This window comes from Felis catus, chromosome B2, assembly GCF_018350175.1.
Source record: "Felis catus isolate Fca126 chromosome B2, F.catus_Fca126_mat1.0, whole genome shotgun sequence".
Taxonomy (NCBI): Eukaryota; Metazoa; Chordata; class Mammalia; order Carnivora; family Felidae; genus Felis; species Felis catus.
In genome coordinates this window covers 119,428,149-119,449,015 of record NC_058372.1, presented here as the reverse complement: position 1 = coordinate 119,449,015, position 20,867 = coordinate 119,428,149, and the positions used below count along the sequence as shown (strand labels likewise).

Genomic DNA, 20,867 nt, shown 5'->3' with positions numbered 1-20,867 from the left:
GTTTTAATCAAATCTTTGATCATTCAAGAACCAAGTCTTCTTAATATTAAAAGAGCTAAGGTTTGTTTACAACTACGTAATCCTCTATATGTGCTTTTAAAATTTTCTGTTGTCAGAGGGTCCCTGGGTGGCTCAGTTGGTTAGGCATCTGACTTTGGCTCAGGTCATGGTCTTGCGGTTCATGAGTTTGAGCCCCAAGTCGGGCTCTGTGCTGATAGCCTGGAGCCTGTTTTGGATTCTGTGTCTCCCTCTCTCTCTGCCCCTCCCCCTCTCATGCTCTCTCTCTTTCTCTCTCAAAGAATAAATAAACATTAAAAAAAATGTAAAAATCTTTTATTGTCACTTTGTTTAAACTGATTAGTAGTTTTATAATGATCTATGATCATTCTTTAATTAAATGTTTGAAACTTTTGATATTCTTTGATGACCTTCCCCAAATCAAATTTTTTTTAAGACTTTATTTTTAAGTTATCTCTACACCCAACATGGGGATCAGACTCACTACCCTGAGATCAAGAGTCACACACTCTTCCAACTGAACCAGCCAGGCACCCTCCAAAATTGAGCTGTAAAATAGTGTTTTGACTACCAGCCAATTGAAATGTTCCAGAGGGCCCCTGGAATAGTTCGATGATTCTATTTCTCATCATAAAAGAGAGATATTAAACTACTTAGGCGTTCTTGGTATGTTAAATTACATAGGAAGTATTATCAAATAAGTAATACTAAACTGTCTTATATTTGTGTAGATATATGTTACTAAAGTCAGTACTCTGGAAATTGTATGAAACGCCTAGAAATCTGATATGTCCTGGTATGTTATTATCTTAAAATGTTATGTACCAGAAAAATAACCAAATTTCCTTACCAATTACATTGTAATGATTTCTTTTTTTTTTTTTCAACGTTTATTTATTTTTTTGGGACAGAGAGAGACAGAGCATGAACGGGGGAGGGGCAGAGAGAGAGGGAGACACAGAATCAGAAACAGGCTCCAGGCTCCGAGCCATCAGCCCAGAGCCTGACGCGGGGCTCGAACTCACGGACCGTGAGATCGTGACCTGGCTGAAGTCGGACGCTTAACCGACTGCGCCACCCAGGCGCCCCCATTGTAATGATTTCTAATCACATCTTTAATCATGGATTTTTAAGGTCCTTTATCATTTACAGACAGTTATACTTTTTCTCAGACGCTTTTACAAGTTTCCTGCACATGTATTTTATCTCCAGTGAGACTCATGGAAAGAACTCTGAGTATAGGTTTATTGTTTTTAAAGCTTTTTGTTTAATTTTTTTAATGTTTGTTTCTTTTTGAGAGAGAGATGGACTTGGGGGGGGGGGGGCAAATAGAGGGAGACACAGAATCCTAAGCAGGCTCCAGGCTCTGAGCTGTCAGCCCAGAACCCGATGCAGGGCTCAGACTCATGGACCATGAGATCATAACCTGAGCCAAAGTCAGATATTTCATCGACTGAGCCACCCAGGCACCACCAGGTTGTGTTTTAGCAACCCTAAGACGTTAAAACTAAACTTGGTTTAGTGGGGAAATTGGATTCAAGCAGAACACAAATTAATATCATGAGACTAAATGAACTGAGGATGATTATACTTTTTATGACTTTTTTTGTTTGAAACTTTGCTGATCTTTTAAGGTTTTGCTTTTCCAAATTTAACTAACTTTCTCTTTTATTTTATTTTATTTTATTTTTCAACGTTTATTTATTTTTGGGACAGAGAGAGACAGAGCATGAACGGGGGAGGGGCAGAGAGAGAGGGAGATACAGAATCGGAAGCAGGCTCCAGGCTCTGAGCCATCAGCCCAGAGCCCGACGCGGGGCTCGAACTCACGGACCGGGAGATCGTGACCTGGCTGAAGTCGGACGCTTAACCCACTGCGCCACCCAGGCGCCCCTTAACTAACTTTCTCTTAAGCTAACTATGGCCTATAGCAATTTGACAAAATAAAACTTTTCAACAAATTAAAACATATACCTTTTTCTTCTCTCTGATCCCCTCAGAATTTTCAGTGAATATTCTTATATTTTCATGGCAATGTATCCACTTGCATAAGTTCAGTAAGAACCGGTTCCTGTAACAGAACATAATTGGAAACACTGATTGTACTACTGAGGCTTTGACTGGAATGTTATATTTGAGGGAGACCTGCAAAAACTTAGATATTACCAGACAGCTTTAAGGAACTAGTATTAATGATAGGGACCCAATAAAGCTCCTTAGGAAAACAGCCCAATACCTTGCTTATGGGGTTGCTAGCAACCTTACAGGTAAAGAAGGTCACTTCTTGGCAGGTGCAGGAACCTCAGGATATTTTGAGGACTTCAAGAAGAGAAGAATTAACCTAAATCTATAAATATTAAAGGCAGAGTCTGATGGCAAGGATTTGACTTGGCTTCTGGCCTTCAGAGCCTGTTAAAAGTTGAGTCTAGAGGTTCTTTATAAAAAATTCCAGCAAAGCAGATTTAAAAGAGTCTGTATGATCAAATGCTATTCTTGCTGAACTTTTATAAAGAATCAGGCCAATATTTTTAAACTACGTTTATTTTAAATTTTTTTTTCAACGTTTTTTTATTTATTTTTGGGACAGAGCGAGACAGAGCATGAACGGGGGAGGGGCAGAGAGAGAGGGAGACACAGAATCGGAAACAGGCTCCAGGCTCCGAGCCATCAGCCCAGAGCCTGACGCGGGGCTCGAACTTACGGACCGCGAGATCGTGACCTGGCTGAAGTCGGACGCTTAACCGACTGCGCCACCCAGGCGCCCCAAACTACATTTATTTTATAAACGAATCAGTCTTAATTTGACTATCTTTGGTAAAATGAGGGTGCTTATAAAAAGAAAATTATGTTTCAGTAACACATCTTTATAGATATTAGATTCTAAAACAGTTCATTATAAATGAGACTAGATCCATTGGGTGCCTGGGCGGCTCAGTCAGTTAACCACGTGCCTTCGGCTCAGATCGTATCTCCCGGTTTGCGAGTTCAAGACTCACATCAGGCTCTGTGCTGTCATCACAGAAGCCCGCTTTGGATCCTCTGTCCCCTCTTCTCTCCGCTCCCTCCCTGCTTGTGCTCTCTCTCTGTCTCTCTCAAAATAAACAAATAAACTTAAAAACAAACAAATGAGACCAGACCTTGATTTTTTTCTAGTTTCCTTCAGTGTCTGGTTATAACTCTGAATGAACATTTCCAGTTTTTTCCCATCATTTTGACTTGGAATCATTTTGTAAATAAAACTTCTCCTTTTTCTGAAGCCTTACAGACTAAATAGAAACAACTTGATGTAAACTCCAGAGAAGTCACCACAACAGCTAATATATAACAATCGTCATGCCTGTTGTGCGGGTCGCTCAGAAAGGTTACCAGAGACGCTTGTACAAACCGAAACAGTCTGCCAAATTGTCACTGCCTGCACTAACCTTATTTGAAAATGCTTGTAGCCTGCCATCTAGAAATCTTTTTAACTGGCTACTCTCAGAACTCAAAACCAGTTTTATAATGTATCTAATCTTAACCATTGTTTTTTTGTTGTTGTTGTTTCCATAAAAATGCCTCGTATCTACTATATGATTATTTGAACCGTCGGCTTCACTCTGAAAATACACAAGCAGCACAGCCTTCTAAAGTTCATTTAATTTACACTAACCCATCGTTAGAACTAAAATACTGTTTAGTGACATAAAACAATCTGCCAGCTCAACTTCGAATGTGCGAAACTTCCAGGGAAATTTCCGAGGAGGAAACTATAGGGACCAAGGACAGGCCACCACAAAATGTGACCACTTTGGCATATTGATTATTTTATCTATTTATTTTTATTTTCTTTGCTATCTTTTTCCAATTTTTATTATTTATTTTTTTTAATATAATTTATCGTCAAATTGGCTAACATCCAGTGTGTAAAGTGTGCTCTTGATTTTGGGGGTAGATTCCCGTAGTTCATCGCTTACATCCAACACCCAGCACTTATCCGAACAAGTGTACTTCTCAACGCCCATCACTCATTTTCCCCCGGCATGTTGATTATTTTAAATAAAAGTGACTTAAGAAACAACCAAGGCAAACAAAACAAAACAAAACAAAACAAAACAAAACAAAACAAAACCAGCTCTGACACCCCCCATCTTCACCTCCAGAAAACAAGAAATACTCCCATGTGAAAGGTAACCTCTCTTTACCAGGAGGTAGAGAGATCCTCATTACCAAAGATAGGAAATTTAGAGCCAAAAAGACCTTATGAACAGCCCTTGTTACTTTTTGTTTAATTTACAACTCTAGCCCAGATTCTGGAAGCCCTTACTAATTGAAGCTCCCCAAGCGTTCTTTGTCCTGTCAGTTTCTCACAGGTTTATTGTCTCATTGTTTAAAAAGTAAGAAAACTGCCTGCCTTGGTTATTTGCGGGAGCATCTGGCAATTAGTCAATGACAGTTAATGTGATCATACCAATTCTGGCTCCAACCACTTGTACCTTAGAATGTGACCTCATTTGGGAATAAGATTGTTTCAGATATAAGTTAAGATGAGGTCATTAGGGGAGTAAGGTGGGCACTAAATCTAATGACTCCCATCCTCGTCAAAAAGGGAAGTTTTGATTCAGATGTGCGCACAGGAGGAATCCATGAGTAGACACAGGGAGAATATCATGTGTAGACACAGGGAGAAGATAGCCGTCTACACAGAGAGAAGCCTTGCCTTCCCTTATAGCCCTCAAGAGGAACCAGATCTGTTTTCCTCTGAAACTTCTTGCCTCCAGAGCTGTGAGACAATAAGCTTCTGTTGCCTAAACTCCCCAGTTTCTAGTCCTTCATTATGACAGGCCTGGCAAACTGAAACATACATTTCCTCATCGGATCCTCACAAATCCCTGCAATAAGAGTCCTTCGTTATGTAAGATTTGTTTGCATCTCTGTGATGTAAAACCACACGGCTTGCTTATAGTAGATTTTAATTTGCTTGTAAGGTACTAAGTCCTGGGAATCACATGATTTATTGTGTTTTCTCTCTGTACATATCAGGACTTGCTCTGTTTATCAGCAGTCATTGGACTTCAGCATGATTACTCCCCGGTTGCTGGCTTATGTGGCAATTTCAGTTTCCTGTGTCTTAAAAGTCAGCTCCCTGGATACCTTCATTGCAGCTGTTTATGAACACGCTGTGATATTGCCTAATACCACCCTAATACCAGTGTCCCGTGAAGAGGCATTGGCGTTAATGAACCGAAATCTGGATCTTTTGGAGGGAGCGATCACTTCAGCAGCAAAACAGGTACCATCTCTCGAGTGTGCTAGATTCCATGTAGAGGAAGAGTGGGGGTCTTAGGAGACAGGGTCCCTGGCAGGTTCAGTTATACTTTTGGATGACGTAAGTGTCAGGGTAGCCAACAACTTTTGCTGTACAATCGGAGTCCTACCTCCTTCTCAAAATTATTACGGCAAGGACACTATTATGCCTCCCTGAGTGAGACCAAGTGAGAAAAAGAATGGCTTCCTCATCATTAAGGCTCAGCAGGCCTTTGAGGAACTTGCTGTGAATTCCACAACTTTGCTCCCGTCTTTTTGCTGCACATAAAGGGTGGAAGATAAATGGGTCAGGACCAGGTGCTGTGCTTTCGAGTGTTAGCAGCCTTGGTATACTTTTGTGCTCTTAAGTGGGTGCAGGTTTTCAGATTAGTTCATAACACCAAAATAAAGTTAGTAAGTTGCAAATTAATATGCATTATGTACTTCACACTTCATTCTAATTACAGGATAAAAGTATATGTTGATGCATAGTAAGTCCTTGAGTTCAATGAAGGGTTAAGTTTAAGTGCGTGGTCTGAATGGGTATGGTTTAAATAAGGCATTTGTAGATCAAGTGTAGAGGAGGATATGTAAAGTGTGATGAGTCGTGAATACATACGTATAACGTACACATCACATCTCACACTTCATCAGCACACGTTCTTATACATACTTACGAACATTTTAAAGGCTGCAAGAATTCTGAGGTTCTTTTTCACCCTTAGTCTAGCCATTTTCTCAAAGGCTATAGTAGCTTTCAGGGTGATCCCCTGGTCTGAAGGTGCCCTGGTTAGCGTGGGGTGTACCTCTGGGCTTGGCACGCTTCAGGGAACCAGGGTCTGAGTGCCCTCCTTCTGAGAAGCCAGAGTCACTTTTGCAGGATACGGAGCAGGGAAGGCTGGAACGGAGGAGGAAGTAAAACCAAGACTTTGAGTATAAATCAACCCGGTGACACTCAGGCACAACATCCGACTGAAGTCCAGAAAAGGGAAGTGATTTTGAGAAGACCAGGGTTTACAGTTAACTGCAGTGGATGGCAACCATGTAAGGCTATTGATGTTTATGGAAGAATGAAAAAGTTGTATAGAAATGGCGACGGTGGGATTAGACAATAAAAGTGGCTGGGCCAAGAAAATAAATTCTAAAAATAGTGAAAACAAAGGATTAGGATTGAAAGGGGGGAAAAAAAAAGAAAGCCTGGATGGTTGTTTCTCATCCACTCAGTTGCTCAGGTCCTCTTACAAACCCTTCTTGGATCGTTTCCTTAATTGAGAAATATTTCAATTAAGCTACATTTTTCACAGGGTGCACATATTATTGTGACTCCAGAAGATGGTATCTATGGCTGGAATTTTAACAGAGAAACTATCTATCCATACTTGGAGGATATCCCAGACCCTCGAGTGAACTGGATCCCTTGTAATTATCCCAACAGGTAAAGAAACAGATGGTGGACAATTCAATCATGAACATGAACTTACTGTACCTGGGAGAACTTTGTAGAAGATCAGTGCATAAGATTCACTATCAACTCGAAGCTCAAGATGATTTTATTATTTTTCACCTCCTATGGGTACATTTATTAGGGAAGCGAATATTAATTGTGAAATCACAGAGATCAGTGTTGGAAGGTCTCATAGAAACCACCAAATTGTGAATATATTTTCACTGAGAGAATGAATCTGGAAGACAATAGCGTAACTTGCTTATGGTTTACGGGGGGAGTTGGTTAGTGGGAGAACCAGAATCAAACTCTAGTCTCTGACTTCTTACCAGTGAACAAAAAATTGTTTCCCCATGTGGGCACTGTAATTTGAAAACTGTGAGAAAATGGCAAAATAGAGTCACATGTTAGTTTAAGATTAAAACTTTCCCTTTTACATCAATAAGATAGCTAAATGAGGTTAATGTGAATGAAATCCTGAGAGCTTAAGGTAATTATTGGTGTCCTAGAACTGTGTGAGTGGTTTGAGTCTGGTGTAAACTAAAGAAATATAATGTATGATGAAAGCAGCACTATTTTTTTCAACGTAAGCAAAGCAATACCTTATAGATTTAAGAGAATTCTCTCTGTTAACTCACTTCTTTCCAAACGTGCTATTGCTAACATCATTAGGAACTCCCATTTTGGAAATGCTCTCAAAACCATGCAAACTAACCACTGTAACTGCGTATAGAGACACCTTGATTTTGACACAGTTCAGTATTATTTATCCTAATCGTCTACTATCTTCATATTTCATTGTATCATAATTATTTTTTATTTGACCACCTCTCATGCCAGATTTTCGGTTGTTAAAGGGCAACACTCTGTGTTCACTTCCATTATGTATTGACTTCACTTGCTTCTGAATGACCTTTTCCCAGACCCACATTTCCAAGGGTCTCCTGGAAATCCCCACCAGACCCTTCCATACATCTCATTTCAAGAAATATGGTTGCCCTTCTTTTTTTCCATCAACTAATGACATCTCCATTCCTTGCCTTCACTCATCTATTCAACATTTTTTTGTGTGTGTGTACTTATTATGTTCAGGCACTCACTATTCTGGACAGCAGAGTAGACAAAATAGATTAAAAATCTCTGTCTTCCTGGAGCTTATATTCTACTGTGGGGAGATAGTCAATGAAAAAAAGATAGTATCTAGTTAGTTGTTATCTGTCTACTGCTCTATGCCATGTAGCAAAGGTAAATGTTACAGAGAAAAACAAAAGCAGGACCGGTGAATATGGCGGAAAGCATAGGGCTTAAATTTTTGGTCATTAGTCGACTCCATGGTAACATCTAAACAGAGACTTGGAAGAAGTGAGTGAGTAGGTAATATGGGTGTATTTTCTAACAAAGCATTTTGGAGCCTTTCCTGGATACAGTAAACAGTCTGAAAAATGTGGTTTAAATGTAAATATATTAGAATATCTGATGTACTTTCAAGATTAATAGACAGGAGGGAAATATGTAATCGGGACTGTTTAAGAAATCCCAAACACCAGGCTTCTATCTCAATATACTATTCTACCATTTGTGGAGATCTGAAAAGACTTGGGCTAAATATGTTTCAAGTGGTTCAATGTGTTGTGTTTACATCTATGTCGTTCAGGAATTAATTGAAGAAAACAGGGAGAACAACTATCAAATAGTTGTTCTTTATATAAATGCATTAAAATAATAATTTTTACATTATTTTTATTTACATTATTTTTATCATCCTCATTGGTCTTTTTCAAGGATATGTTTTGTAGATAATTGCTTATGTTAATTTTACCAATTTGTAGATCTAACAGTATAGATTTGATACTCAAAGAAAGCTCCAGCAGATGGCACCAATATCCCATTCATTCAACAGTAATTTTACCCTTCTCAGCTATTCTTCAATAACCTAGTATTAACCATTTAATATTTAAGGATTGTGCCAGTAGAGTACATATGGCTATATGTTATATATTCTGAGGTCTCACTTTTTTTTATTAATATATGAAATTTATTGTCAAATTGGTTTCCATACAACACCCAGTGCTCATCCCAAAAGGTGCCCTCCTCAATACCCATCACCCACCCTCTCCTCCCTCCCACTCCCCATCAACCCTCAGTTTGTTCTCAGTTTTTAACAGTCTCTTATGCTTTGGCTCTCTCCCACTCTAACCTCTTTTTTTTTTTTTCCCTTTTTTCCTCCCCCTCCCCCATGGGTTCCTGTTAAGTTTCTCAGGATCCACATAAGAGTGAAATCATACGGTATCTGTCTTTCTCTGTATGGCTTATTTCACTTAGCATCACACTCTCCAGTTCCATCCACGTTGCTACAAAAGGCCATATTTCGTTTTTTCTCATTGCCACGTAGTATTCCATTGTGTATATAAACCACACTTTCTTTATCCATTCATCAGTTGATGGACATTTAGGCTCTTTCCATAATTTGGCTATTGTTGAGAGTGCTGCTATGAACATTGGGGTACAAGTGGCCCTATGCATCAGTACTCCTGTATCCCTTGGATAAATTCCTAGTAGCAGTGCTATTGCTGGGTCATAGGGTAGGTCTATTTTTAATTTTCTGAGGAACCTCCACACTGCTTTCCAGAGCGGCTGCACCAATTTGCATTCCCACCAACAGTGCAAGAGGGTTCCCGTTTCTCCACATCCTCTCCAGCATCTATAGTCTCCTGATTTGTTCATTTTGGCCACTCTGACTGGCGTGAGGTGATACCTGAGTGTGGTTTTGATTTGTATTTCCCTGATAAGGAGCGACGCTGAACATCTTTTCATGTGCCTGTTGGCCATCCGGATGTCTTCTTTAGAGAAGTGTCTATTCATGTTTTCTGCCCATTTCTTCACTGGGTTATTCTGAGGTCTCACTTTTGAAGATTGTATTTTAGTTGATTTACTGGGACAACTTGGTAACATGATAAAGAATAAAGAAATCAAACATTAACAAATGTTCCAATGTTTCCAGTTTTCCATACTGTCTGGCATCGCCCTAGCCCAACCCTTGTTGCTTTTAACTTGAACTATTCCAACAGTTTCCCAACAATTCCCTACATTTAGTCTCTCACCATTCTAGTACATTCTATACCCTAATGCCCTATTATCTGAAAAATAATTGAGATCATGTTACTTCTGTCCTTAAAACCTTTAATGGTACTTTTCTGTCTGTTAAATTTAAAATAAGCTTTTTAGCTTCTTGTGCTGAGCTCTATCTTTTATGACCCCAAATGCATCTTTTTAAATTTCCTCTTCCCTTTTCTTCCTTAAGGATGCCTCTGCACCAACCAGATTGGCTAGTTTCCTGAACAAGATTTCCCTTTTCTTAGCCTACAAAAGGTGACTTTTTTTCTAATATTCTTTACTGGGGCAAAATACACATAACATAAAATTTACCATCTTAACCCTTTTTAAATGTGCAGTCAGTAGTATTAAGTCTGTTTATGTTGTTGTTCGACCATCACCATCATCCACCTCCAGAACTCTTTTTTATCTAGCAAAACACAAAACCTTGTGGCCCTTGCACAAGGATAACATGCAAATTCCTGAAGCACGCCATATTTTTAGAAATGAAAGGGGAGGCATTATGTTTACATGACATCACAGAAGTACTACAGATCATAAGACACTACTCTGAACAATTATATGCCGACAAATTGGACAACTTAGAAGAAATTCATAGATTTCTAGAAATAGGCAACCTACCAAGACCAAATCATGAAGAAATAGAAAATGTGAACACACCGATAATGAGTAAGGATATTGGATCAGTAATCAAAAAACCCTCAACAAAGGAAAGCCCAGAACCAGATGGATCACAGAAAAATTCTATCAAACTTTTAAAGAATAATTAATTCCAGTTCATCTCAAACTCATCCAAAAAATTTAAGAGGAGAGAATAGTCCCAAACTTATTTTATGAGGCCAACATTACCTTAATGCCAGAGTTAGGTAAGGATACCACAATAAAATAAAACTATAGCCCAATATCCTTGATGAATATAGATGTAAAAATTCTTACCAAAATACTAGCAAACCAAATTCAACAGCATATTAAAAGGATCATAGACCATGGTTAAGTGGAATTTGTCCCTGGGATGCAAGAATGTTTCAACGCATGTAATCGAAGCATATGATATACCACATTAATAGAATGAAATATAAAAATCATATCATTTCAATAGATACAGAAAAATCATTTGACAAAATTCAACATCCTTTCATTTTAGAAACTTTCAATAAAATGGGTATAAAAGGAACATACCTCAACATAATGAAGGCCATAAATAGCAAGCTCACAGCTAACATCATATTCAGTGATGAAATTTGAAGATTTTCTCTCTAAGATCAAGAAAAGAGAGTATCAGTACTCCTATTTAATTAGTACTGGAAGTCTTAGCCAGAGCAATTAGGCAAGAAAAAGAAACACATAGACCAGTTGAACAGACTCGAGAGCCCAGAAATAAACCATGTGTATATGGTCAATGAACATTTGACTAAAGAGACAGGAATACTCAATGGGGAGAGGACAGTCTGTTCAATAAATGGTGTTGGGAAAACTGTATATTCACATGCAAAAGAGTAAAATTGAACCTTTATCTTACACCATTCACAAAAATTAACTCAAAAGGGGTTAAAGACTTAAATATAAGACCTAAACGATAAAAATCCTAGAAGAAAACATGGGGGATAATCTCCTTGAAATTGGTGTTGCCAGGGGCAGAAACTTCCTGAGAGAAAAAGTTCAGTGAAGACCAGGCAGGCCCATAAAAGGACAGGTCCTGTTGGCCATAACTAGGTTCTCATCCTTGAAACAAGTAGAAGCTCTTCATCTTGTAACAAGTCTCTGAAATACAAAGGGAAATAATAATCTGGCCAAGCACCTCTGATGAAAATCAAATCACAGGAGGGGCATCTGGGTGGCTCAGTTGGTTAAGCATCCGACTTTGGCTCAGGTCATGATCTCACAGTCCGTGAGTTCGAGCCCCACGTTGGGCTCTGTGCTGACAGCTCAGAGCCTGGAGCCTGCTTTGGATTCTGTGTCTCCCTCTCTCTCTGACCTCCCCCGTTCATGCTCTGTCTCTCTCTGTCTCAAAAATAAATAAACTTAAAAAAAAAAAGAAAGAAAGAAAATCAAATCACAGGAGCAGCATCGAGACCCTGAGCTTGTTTCATTTCTGAAACACAGGCAGATCAGCTCCAAACCATTTTGAACACCTAAGAAACTGATCTGAGGATTAACACAACAATCTGCATAACTTGAGCCACAAAACTCGGCAGGTACATGGCATGGAAAGGTGAACAGGGGGAGAGAAAAGCCACAGAGGCTAGGGAGCTGTTTTTGCAGAGAGAGGACAGAGAAAGAGAAAGGGGGAGAGTGCAGCACATCAGATTGTGCAAGAAAAGTACTCCCCCTAAAGTAGCTGGAGGGAAAGAGTGAAAATACTTGCAGGGGCCTGATCAAGAAATCTGTTCCCTAAAACTGTTGATGGGAAGAAAGGAGAGCATTACCACCAGGATTCTATAAACGGTGGAGTGCAGAGTGTGAAGTTTCTGAGCTCAATGCCTGGTGGTACTCTGGTGAGGAAGTAGCGTGAATTCCCAGGAGCAGGCAGTGGGGTCTGAGGGGTCCATGTGCCACACAGGGGAAGCAGTTCCTTGCTTGGAAAGCATTTGGTAAAGGCCATACATTCTCCCCATAGGCAAAGGTCCCAGCAGACGCTGGAGAGCGGCCACGTTTGCTGGTATTGGGACAAAGACTCCAGAGTGCAGTGAAATCTGGCACTGGCTGTGTGTTGTAATTTGCCATAATCTCTGAATCTCTGCTATTGAACGATTGCACAAACGTTTTCTGGGGCAAGCCAAGACCTGGCCAATGCTCAGCAAGACCCTTCCCCAGAGAGTCAGATGGGTCCAAGCCACGGGGGTCTCTGAAGTGTGGGATTTTGAAACACAACCCCATCTGAGATAAAACTCTGGAAAGAGATGTCACCTGGTAGGTGGACAGCTTGGACACAGACAAGGTAGAGGTGGGGAGTGAACAGAGGCCTCAGACAAAGGAGTGGTGCTTGATTGTAAGTTGGTAAGAGCACAGAGTTTCTGTTTTAGAGATTAGGGAGCTGGGTGAACCATTTCCACCTTTCCCACACACATGCAAGTGCACATGCACATGCATGTCACACTGATCCACCCCAGTAAGCTAAGCAGCACCACCTAGTGAAGAATGGAACCATTACACCAAGCCCTGCCCAACTGCACCCTCCAAGCACATCCCCTAGAAGACCAGCACAAGCCACTCCACCTGTTTAGTGTATGGACTATAGAAGGCTTCATAGTTTCAGTTCTAGAGGAAACTGGATGTAACTTCATCCAGAGTTCACTCTGTTTGCTGATTCATTTATTTGTTCCTTTTCTTTCCTTCTGTTTTTGCTTAAATTGTTTTCTCTTTTCTTTCTTTCCATCCTCTTTCTTGGATACAGAAAGAGAAACATTTATTTTTATTTCTTTTTTACATTATTTTTTATTTAAAAAATTGTTATTCTATTTCATTTTATTTTATTATATAAAATATTTTATTTAAAATTTTTTCTTACCTTTTTTTTCTTTCCTTTTTTTACTCTATTATATCAAGCTTCTTTCAACAAGCAGACCAAAACACACAAAACAGCCAGGATCTAGCTTCCTTTATTTGATTTTTTGCTTTGTGTTTAATTTTTTAATTTTAATTTTTAATCTTGTTAATTTTTTTCTTCCTCCAAAATGACAAAATGAAGGAATTTACCCCAAAATAAAGAACAGGAGGAAATGACAGCCAGGGGCTTAGTCAATACAGATATAAGCAAGATGTCTGAACTAGGATTTATAGCCACAATAATAGGAATATTAGCTGCTTTTGAAGAAAGCATAGAGTCCCTCCCTGTGGAGATAAAAGAAATAAAATCTAGTCAGGATGAGATTAAAAATGCTATAACCAAGATGCAATCTTGAATGATGCCACGATGGCAAGGATGGGCGGAGCAGAGCAGCGAATCCATGGTAGAGACGATAAAATTATGGAGGATAATGAAGCAGAAAAAAAGGAGGGAAACAAAGACAAAAGATCATGATACAATTAGAGAACTCAGCGACTTGTCAACAAGGAATAGCATCCAAATCATAGGAGTCCCAGAAGATGAATAGAGAGAAAAAGAGGCAGAAGATTTATGTGAACAAATTATAGTGGAAAACTTTCCTTAATCTGGGGAAGTTCACAGACATCAAAATCCAAGAAGCACAGAGAACTCCCATTAGATTCAACAAAAACCAACCATCACCAAGACCTATCACAGTCAAATTCACAAAATACATAGACAAGGAAAGAATTATGAAAGTGGCCAGGGAAAAAATGTCCTTAACCTATAAGGGAAGACAGATCAGGTGCACAGCAGACCTATCCACAGAAACTTGGCAGTCCAGAAAGGAGTGACAGGATATATTCAATGTGTTGCAGGATATATGCAGCCAAGAATTCTTTATCCAGTAAGGCTGTCATTCAAAATAGGAGAGATAAAGAGTTTCCCAGACAAATAAAAACTAAAGGAGTTTGTTACCACTAAACCAACCCTGCAAGAAATTTTAAGGGGGACCCTGTGAGTGGAGAAAAGACCAAACAAAACAAAAAATACCAAAAGCAACAAAGACTAGAAAGGACCAGAGAACATTACCAGAAACACCAATGCTTCAGGGAACACAATGGCACTAAATTCACACCTTGCAGTACTCGCTGTAAATGTCAATGGACTAAATTCTCCAATCAAAAGACATAGGGTATCAGAATGCATAAGAAAACAAGACCCATCTGTATGTTGCTTACAAAAGACTCATTATAGACCTAAAGACACCTGCAGAGTGGAAGTAAGGGGATGGAGAACCATCTGTCATGTTAATGGTCATCAAAAGAAAGCTGGGGTAGCCATACTTATATCAGACAAACTAGATTTTAAAATAAAGACTGTAACAAGAGATGAAGAAGGGCATTATATTATAATTAAGGGGTCTATCCACCAATAAGATATAATGATTGTAAATATTTATGCCTCCAATATGCAGCCACCCAAATATATAAATCAGTTAATCACAAACATAAAGAAACTCATTGATAATAATACCATAATGGTAGGGGACTTCAACACCTCACTTACAGCAATGAACAGACCATATAGACAGAAAATCAACAAGGAAACAATGGCTTTGAATGACACACTCAACCAGATGGACTTAACAGATATATTTCGAACATTTCATCCTAAAGCAGAAGAATACACATTCTTCTCAAGTGCACATGGAACATTCTCCAGTATAGATCACTTACTGGGACACAAATCAGCCCTCAACAAGTATAAAAAAAATTGTGATCATACCTTGCATATTTTCAAACCACAACACTATGAAACTTGAAATCAACCACAAGAAAAAATTTGGAAAGACCCTGAATACTTGGAGATTAAAGAACATCCTACTAAAGAATGAATGAATTAACCAAGAAATTAAAGAGGAAATTAAAAAGTACATGGAAGCCAATGAAAATGAAAACATGACAGTCCAAAACCTCTGGGATGCAGCAAAGATGGTTATAAGAGGGAAGTAGATAGCAACCGAGGCCTTTCTAAAGAAGGAAGAAAGGTCCCAAATACACAACCTAACCTTACACCTAAAACATTTGGAAAAAGAAGAGCAAATTAAGCCCCAAACCAGCAGTAGAAGGGAAACAGTAAAGCATAGAGCAGAAATCAATGATATCGAGAAAAAGCAACAACAGTAGAACAGATCAATGAAACCAGGAGCTGATTATTAGAAAGAATTAATAAATTGATAACCCCCTAGCCAGATTGATCAAAAAGAAAAAGGAAAGGACCCAAATTCATAAAATCACGAATGTGGGTGCCTGGGTGTCTCACTCAGTTAAGCGTCCAACTTCAGCTCAGGTCATGATCTCACGGCTTGTGAGTTCAAGCCTCGCATCGGGCTCTGTGCTGACAGCTCTGATTCTGTGTCTCCCTCTCTCTCTGCCTCTTCCCTGCTTGTGCTCTGTCTCTCTCTCTCAAAAGTAAATAATCATCAACAATTTTTAAAAAATCATGAATGAAAGAGGAGAGATCACAACAAACACCACAGGAATGCAAACAATAATAGAATATCATGAACAATTATATGCCAACAAATTGGCCAATCTGGAAGAAATGGACAAATTCCTGGAAACATAAACTGCCAAACTGAAACAGGGAAAAATAGAAAATTTGAACAGATCCATAACCAGTAAAGAAAGTGAATCGGCAATCAAAAATCTCCCAAGAAACAAGAGTCCAGAGCCGGAAGGCTTTCCAGGGGAATTCTATCAAACATCTAAAGAGTTAACACCTATTCTTTTGAAGCTGTTCCAAAAAATAGAAACAGAAGGAAAACTTCCAAACTGTTTCTACAAGGCCAGCATTACCTTGATTCCAAAACCAGACAAAGACCCCACTAACATTTTTGCATGAACACGTATGCAAAAATTCTCAATAAGGTCCTAGCAAACCACATCAAACAATACACTAAAAGAATTATTCACCACGATCCGGTGGGATTTATTTATGGGATGCAGGGCTGGTTCAATATCTGCAAATCAATCAATGTGATACATCACATTAATAAAAGAAAGGATGAGAACCACATGATCCTCTCAATAGATGCAGAAAAAAAGCTTTTGACAAAATATAACATCCTTTTTTTATTCCTTTAAACATTTTTTTATTGATTGATTGATTGTTTAATTTACATCCAAGTTAGCATATAGTGCAATAATGATTTTGGGAGTAGATTCCAGTGATCCACCCTCTATGTGTAACACCCAGTACCCATCCCAAGTGTCTTCCTTAATGTCCCTAACCCATTTAGCCCATTTAACCCCCTACCCAACGCCCTGCCAGCAACCGTCAGTTTGTTCGCTGTATATAAGAGTCTCTTATGGTTTGTCTCCCTCTCTGTTGTTATATTATTTTTGCTTCCCTTCTCTTATGTTCATCTGTTTTGTTTCTTAAACTCCACATCTGAGTGAACTCATATGATATTTGTCTTTCTCTGACTAATTTCGCTTAGCATAAAACCCTCTGGTTCCATCCATGTAGTTGCAAATGGCAAGATTTCATTCTTTTTGATTGCCAAGTAATACTCCATTGTATATACCACATCTTCTTTATCCATTCGTCAGTCAATGGACATTTGAGCACTTTCCATACTTCAGCTATTGTCGATAGTGTTGCTATAAACATTGGGGTGCATGTGCCCCTTCGAAACACACACCTGTATCCCTTGGATAAATACCTAGTAGTGCAATTGCTGGATCGTAGGGTAGTTCTAGTTTTAATTTTTTGAGGAACCTCCACACTGTTTTTGAGAGTGGCTGCACCATCAGCAGTGCAAAAGAGATCCTCTTTCTCCACATCCTCACCAACATTGTAGTTGCCTGCGTTGTTAATTTTAGTCATTCTGACAGATGTGAGGTTTTAATTTGTATTTCCCTAATGATGAGTGATGTTGAGCATATTTTCATGTGTCTGTTAGCCATCTGGATGCCTTCTTTGGAAAAGTGTCTATTCACATCTTTTGCCCATTTCTTCATTGGACTATTTGTTTTTGGGTGTTGAGTTTGATAAGTTCTTTATAGATTTTGGATACTAATGCTTTATCTGATATGTCATTTGCAAATATCTTCTCCCATTCCATTGGTTGCCTTTTAGTTTTGTTGATTGTTTCCTTCAAGGTGCAGAAGATTTTTATCTTTATGAGGTCCCAATAGTTCATGTTTGCTTTTGTTTCTCTTGCCTCCGGAGACATGTTGTGTAAGAAGTTGCTGCGGCCGAGGTCAGAGGTTTTTGCCTGCTTTCTCCTCTAGGATTTTGATGGCTTCCTGTCTCAAGTTTAGGTCTTTCATCCATTTTGAGTTTATTTTTGTATATGGTGTAAGAAAGTGGCCCAGGTTCATTCTTCTGCGTGTCTCTATCCAGTTTTCCCAGTAACATTTACTGAAGAGACTGTCTATATTCCATTGACTGTTCTTTCCTGCTTTGTCAAAGATTAGCTGGCCATATGTTTGTGGGCCCATTTCTGGGTTCTCTATTATGTTCCATTGATCTATGTATCTGTTTTTGTTCCAGTACCATACTGTCTTGATGATTACAGCTTTGGAATACAGCTTGAAGTCCAGGATTGTGATGCCTCCATCTTTGGTTTTCTTTTTCAGGATTGCTTTGGCTATACGGGATCTTTTCTGGTTCCATACAAATTTTAAGATTGTTTGTTCTAGCTCTGTGACGAATGCTGGTGTTATTTTGATAGGGATTGCGCTGAATATATACATTGCTTTGGGTAGTATCAACACTTTAACAATATTTGTTCTTCCAATCCATGAGCACGGAATATTTTTCCTTTTTGTGTGTGTGTCTTCTTCAAGTTCTTTCATAAAGTTTCTATAGTTCTCAGTGTATAGATTTTTCACCTCTTTGGTTAGGTTTATTCCTGGGTATATTATGGCTTTGGTGCAATTGTAAATGGGATCGAATCCTTGATTTCTCTTTCTGTTGCTTCATTATTGGTGTGTAGGAATGCAACTGATTTCTGTGCGTTGATTTTATGTCCTGTGACTTTGCTGAATTCATGGATCAGTTCTAGCAGTTTTTTGGTGGAATCTTCTGGGTTTTTCAGGTAGAGTATCATGTTGGCTGCAAAGAGTAAAAGTCTGACTTCCTCTTTGCCGATTTGGATGCCTTTTATTCCTTTGTGTTGTCTGATTGCTGAGGCCAGGACTTCCAACACTGCGTTGAATAACAGTAGTGAGAGTGGACATCCCTGTCGTGTTCCGGATGTTAAGGGGAAAGCTCTCAATTTTTCCTCATTGAAGATGATACTAGCTGTGGGTCTTTCATATATGGTTTTAAGATCTTGAGGTATGGTCCTTCTATCGCTACTTTCTTAAGGGTTTTTATCAAAAAAAGAACAGATCTACCAGTAATATTGGCCATTTGTATGGCCTTTTTTTTTTTTTTGAGAAAAGTCTATTTCAGTCTTTTGCCCATTTTTAAATCAGGGTTTTTGTTGTTGAATTTTAAGAGTTCTCTGTTGTATTGTGAATATTAATATACAGTGCTCTTCTCTGTCTCTTATAATCTTTTTTTTTTTAATTTAAAGTCAATTATGTCAGATATTAGCATAGAATATCTTAATTTTCCCCTCACATTTGAAGGACAGTGTTGCTGAATGTAGGATTTTTAGTTGAAAGTTTTTTCTTTCAGTGCTTTAAATATATTGCCCCCCCTGCTTTCTGGCCTCTAAAGTGTCTGATTAAAAACTGTGATAATCTTACTGAGGATTGGTTGTATGGTATCAATCACTTATCTCTTGTGGCCTTCAACATTCTTATTTTGTCTTTGGCTTTTGATAATTTGATTAGAATGTGTGTTGATATGGGTGTCTTTGAGTTCATCCTTCTTGGAGATCATTTAACTTCTTGGATCTTTATAGTCATGTCTTTGTTCAAATTTGGAAAGTTTTTGGACATTATTTCTTCAAATAATCTCTCCAGTTCCTTTATCTCACTCTTCTTGAACTCCTAGAATGTGTATATTTGTCCACTTGGTGGTGTCCTACAGCTCCCTTAGGCCTTGTTCACATCAGTCTTTTTCTCTTTCCATTCTTTCAACTCGATCATTTCAATTTGCATTACCTTTAAGTTTATTGATTCTTTCTTCTGCCAACTCAAATCCATCTCTGAATCCCTTTAGTAATTTTTTTTTTATTTTAAACACTGTAATTTTCAGCTCCGGAATTTCTTTTTGGTTTATTTTAGGTTTTCCATCTTTTTTATTGATATTTCCTTTTTGTTCACACATCGTTTTCTTGACTTCCTCTGCATTTGCTTTTAGTTCTTTGAGCATCTTTAAAACCGTTGTTTTTGTCTTTGTCCACGAAGTTTGCCATCTGGTCGTACTCAAGGATAGTTTCTGTAGGTTTATTCTTATTTTGCTTGGAATGGGGACACCCTTTCCTCTTTATTTGTATACCTTATGATTTTTTTTGTTGACAAGTTGGTATTTCAATCTTAAAATGTGGTAATTCTGGAAATGAAATTTTCCCCCTTCCCCAGGGTTTACTGCCTTTTGCTTGTTTATCTGTTTTGATTGCTGTAGGTGTTTCTGTGCTAGGCATAAGCTTGAGGTATAAAATCTTTTGAAGCCTTGTCTTAGCCTTTATTTTACCCTGAGCATATGTGGCGACTTTCTACAATCTCCTATATATATGATTGCTTTTGTATATCCTAGTCCTTCAATGTATGATTCCCAAAAGAAAGGGAAAAAAAGCAAAATTAAGGAAGGGGGAGAGAAGAAGACTCTGGCTTTTTAAATCCTCTAGAAATTATTTCAGTTAGTGGGGGAAGGACTGACAACATTATAGTGGTGGAGATGCAACAATGGCTACCTGTCCCTGTGTCTGCACCTCCAGGATAAGAAGCAGTTATCAGTGATCAGAATACAGTTTCCTGATATTTAGAGGACAGGGTTTCTATTGTCTAACCTGATCCCATAAACTACCTACACAGTATTGCAGGAACACTTGCATGGCTGCCTGCCATGGGGCTTGGGGTGGGGTAGAGCATGGGTAGCCACTACCCCTGATAAGAGCTGAAATTGACTGAAACTAACTGAAATTTAGTGAAATTTAGTGAAATTACTGAAGTAGTTAGCTTAGACAGACTAAATGTTACTGCGAGTTTAAAATAGCAATAGCAATCATGCAATCCCTTTTCACTTCTCTATTTCAAATGCCATTTCCAACATCGCTTTCAGGAAGCGGCATCTATGCACCTGCCAAGCCTTCCCCCTGGAACTCACAACCCTTGGAATAGACTCCAAAATTTCAGTTAGATTCTGCCAGCACAAATATCATTTACGTGGAAGGATGGATTCCTGGTGCTTTGTACTGAGACATCTTCCCCAAATTCTCTTAATTCCAAGTTGTTCTTATTTCAATTGAAATATTTTTTTTTAATGCTTCTTTTCTGCCAGGGTTAGTGAACAGAA

At 38.7% G+C, this 20,867-nt stretch overlaps 1 protein-coding gene across 2 annotated transcripts in view; it reads left to right on the top strand.

Annotated features, from left to right (window-relative positions):
* The window catches only part of LOC101096984 (pantetheinase), a 40,833-nt gene that overhangs the window by 4,977 nt on the left and 14,989 nt on the right, over positions 1-20,867 (top strand). For both annotated transcript variants that reach the window (XM_023254387.2, XM_023254381.2), the window contains exons 2-3: positions 5,038-5,287; positions 6,606-6,736. In XM_023254387.2, the coding sequence (XP_023110155.2) occupies positions 5,075-5,287; positions 6,606-6,736 (344 nt within the window). In that variant the 5' untranslated portion in view covers positions 5,038-5,074. The remainder of the gene's footprint in view (positions 1-5,037; positions 5,288-6,605; positions 6,737-20,867) is intronic.